Source organism: Pteropus alecto, unplaced genomic scaffold (assembly GCF_000325575.1).
Source record: "Pteropus alecto unplaced genomic scaffold, ASM32557v1 scaffold74, whole genome shotgun sequence".
Taxonomy (NCBI): Eukaryota; Metazoa; Chordata; class Mammalia; order Chiroptera; family Pteropodidae; genus Pteropus; species Pteropus alecto.
In genome coordinates, this window is record NW_006436291.1 from 228,109 (window position 1) to 230,958 (window position 2,850).

Below are 2,850 nucleotides of genomic sequence, written 5' to 3' on the forward strand. Positions count from 1 at the left end.
TGTGTGCATGTGTGTTCACGCCTGCAGCACCCAGCATTCCCAGGCCATTTCCCATCCACGTACCAACCAAGCCCAACCCTGCTTAGCTCCCAAGATCAGATGGGATCGGGCACGTTCAGGGTGGCCTGGCTGTAGGCTGGGTCTTTGTTTTTTGGAGAATGGCATCTGCAAGCCAAGGTCTGGCCGTTACGGGGGTGTCAGTGCTTCTAAGTCAGTGGTTCTGGGGGGACTCGCCCCAGGGGATACTTGGCGAAGTCTGGAGACATTGCTGATGGTGACACTTGGGGGCTGCTCCACGCATGTGGGAGCAGAGGCCAGAGATGCCGTGCTGTGCGGCCACAGCGCAGCGGTCAGTGATGGCCGAGCTTCGCGCCCACTCTGCGCCCGCGCGTCCACGCGTGCCGAGGTGTTTCTGCGCGTGAGCCCCTCGCCCTGCCCCACGGCTCCGTCCTGCCCTTGGCCTGGAAAGCGGCCTCCGCCCGTGCGGGCCCCGGAGGAGCGCAGTCTTCACCGGCAGCTCCCGGGCTTGCTCGGGCCGGGCCGCGGGGCTGCGGTGGCGGCGGATGGGGCCAGGAGCGGCCAGCCTGGAGTCTGCGGGTACTGCCCGAGCAGCAGGTTCCAGACAGGACGCCGCAGGACGCGCCCTGCCCGGTGGAGGGAATGGCGGGCCGACTCTGGAGCCCACGTTGCCAGACTCAGCCGCGTGTCTGGGGCTGCTCAGCTTCACAGCGCTTTAGTTACTGACCGGTGTGACAGGCCACTCCAAGCAGTGGACCGTTCTATGGTCAGAGCTGGGGTGAGGACCAGGTGGGCCCCTCTGCGTCCCCACTGCCTGGCCAGCCTGGGTGCTGTCCCCGGGCTGTGGCTTGGCTGTTTGGGGCCCCACGGGAGGCATCTACGGGTGGCTTGGTCCTGGGCTGGGCCAGAGCGAGGGCATCTCCACATCCACGCCTCGGGCTCCTGTGGGCTTCTTGAGTGGTCACTGCCCGCGTGGCGGGAGCTTTTGCCAGAGCAGCAGCACAGCGGGCTGGGGGATCCCGGGCAGTGAGGCTCGCTGGGGGACCTGAGGGGTCGTCGGCTTTCAGTTCTCGTTGATTCGATCAGGCCCAGTGTAGCGAAGGGAGACCTTTCTTCACGGCACCTTCCTCGAGTCTCAGGCAGCTAGCTGATTGCAGGTTGGTGACGGCCCGGACTACCTGCCCCCCACCAGGTGGACAACGGGACCCCCTGACCACAGCAGCGTCACCTCGGAGAGACACAGCATGAGCCGTGGGGAAGCGGTCTGGGTAGAAATGACTTTATTAGGAACCCTGTACCAGCGACATGAGGGTGCCATGCACACTGTCGCGCGTAAGCCGAAAGCCCAGTCACGCCCCTCCCCCGAACAAGGTGCTGCAGCCGGTGTCCGTCACTGGAACTAACTTCGCCTCAGGCCTGCCAGACTCTCTCTGTTAAATTCAAATCTGAAAATGTGAGAGTCGATTGGCAGAACATATTCCTTGTATAAAAACCTAAAAAAAGTAGAGCCACGTTTGCAGGGCCAGGCGCGCTGAGTTCCCTCATGGCCCACTGAAGCAGGACCTGGGGGTCTCAAATGAGTCCGTGGGAAAACACCTCGACACCGACAGGGCAGCATTGTTTCACAAGTAACAGTTTTCCTAGATATACTGCTAGCTGGTTGCTTTAAAGAATCACTAATTCTAAAACTCAAAGAAGCAATCATGGGTTTTGCAGTGATTTGCAGAGGACCAACAGCGGTGCCTGGGATGGTGCCACGGGGTCTGGCCTCTCGTCGTGGGATGTCACGGCTCGCCCCCATCTGAGGGCGTCTCCCACCCACCAGGCAGCACCCAGCAGGCCGTGTGGAAGCAGCCCCGGGGAGCTCGGCAGCATCAGGCAGCAAACCTCACCTCCTCGTCGGCTTCACGAAGCGCCGGCGAGGGCAAGCTGTGGAGCACAGGTGTGCGTGTGGCATGCACGGCTACTGAAGGCGCTGGGCAGCGGCCACAGCCCTGGGGCCCCCAGGCCACCAGACGGGAGGGGGTGGGGAGGGAGGGACGCTCTCAGGCCCGCGGCCACGCCTCCATTGTGGAGCTGCTGTGTCCTGTGTGGTGTGTTTTGTTAGGGAGCAGAGCAGCCTGGCCGGGCCGGGCTCGTCCTGCCCAGAGCTGTTCTAAGTGGCGGGCGGCAGGCATGTGGGGCCGGGCCGGCGTGAGGCCACAAGGCCCACCACCAGGAGGTGGCCGCTGGGACGGGCGGTGGGAGGGGCTGCAGGCTCCAGCACCCTGGGCATCTGGGGGGATGGGAGGGATGATGAGGTCAGGATGGGGTCGGGGCAGTGCGGGGCAAGGCTGGGGCTGGGAGTGTAAACTCGGGCCCCGGCGGAGGGGGCTCAGGACCCCATGGTTAGTGCGGGGTCAGAGGTCAGTCTTGCTCCTTCGTTGCTGGGCAGACGGAGGCTGGACCCACAAAAACACTGCTGAGTGGGCCGCTGAGATCAAAACCTGAGTGTGGGTGGGGGGGTGCTGGGCCGCTGGGAGGTGGGTGTGCGGGTCCTGGGGAGCTTCCTGCTCTTTAGTTTTTGACATTAAGACTTGGTTTTTAAGCATGCTAGCAGAACATCCCGACGTCCTCCGGGGCCTGTTCTCGGGGGGTCAGGGCCGAACCCCGCACCCCCTCCTGGCGCGCCCTCGTTGGGGTGATGTGGGCAGCGGGTGGGCGGGCCCTTTCCCCCCAGGCCTGTCCCCACCACAGAGCCCGCCACGTCCTGGTCACTGGAATGTGGCCCTCATCCTGCGCAGCTTGTCCTGAATCCTCCGGCAGTGCTTGTCGCTGGCGGCCCGCTGGGAG

At 64.0% G+C, this 2,850-nt stretch overlaps 1 protein-coding gene and 1 pseudogene across 1 annotated transcript in view; both read right to left on the bottom strand.

The window, feature by feature from the left end:
* Nucleotides 1–18: 18 nt before the first annotated feature.
* Nucleotides 19–137, bottom strand: LOC112480522 (annotated as a pseudogene).
* A 2,634-nt stretch (nucleotides 138–2,771) lies between these two features.
* Nucleotides 2,772–2,850, bottom strand: part of KNDC1 (kinase non-catalytic C-lobe domain containing 1) — a 37,566-nt gene continuing 37,487 nt past the window's right edge. Inside the window, 1 exon segment of the mRNA XM_025047543.1 lies at nucleotides 2,772–2,850. This exon segment is cut by the window's right edge and continues 198 nt beyond it. Within this exon segment, the coding sequence (XP_024903311.1) occupies nucleotides 2,772–2,850 (79 nt within the window).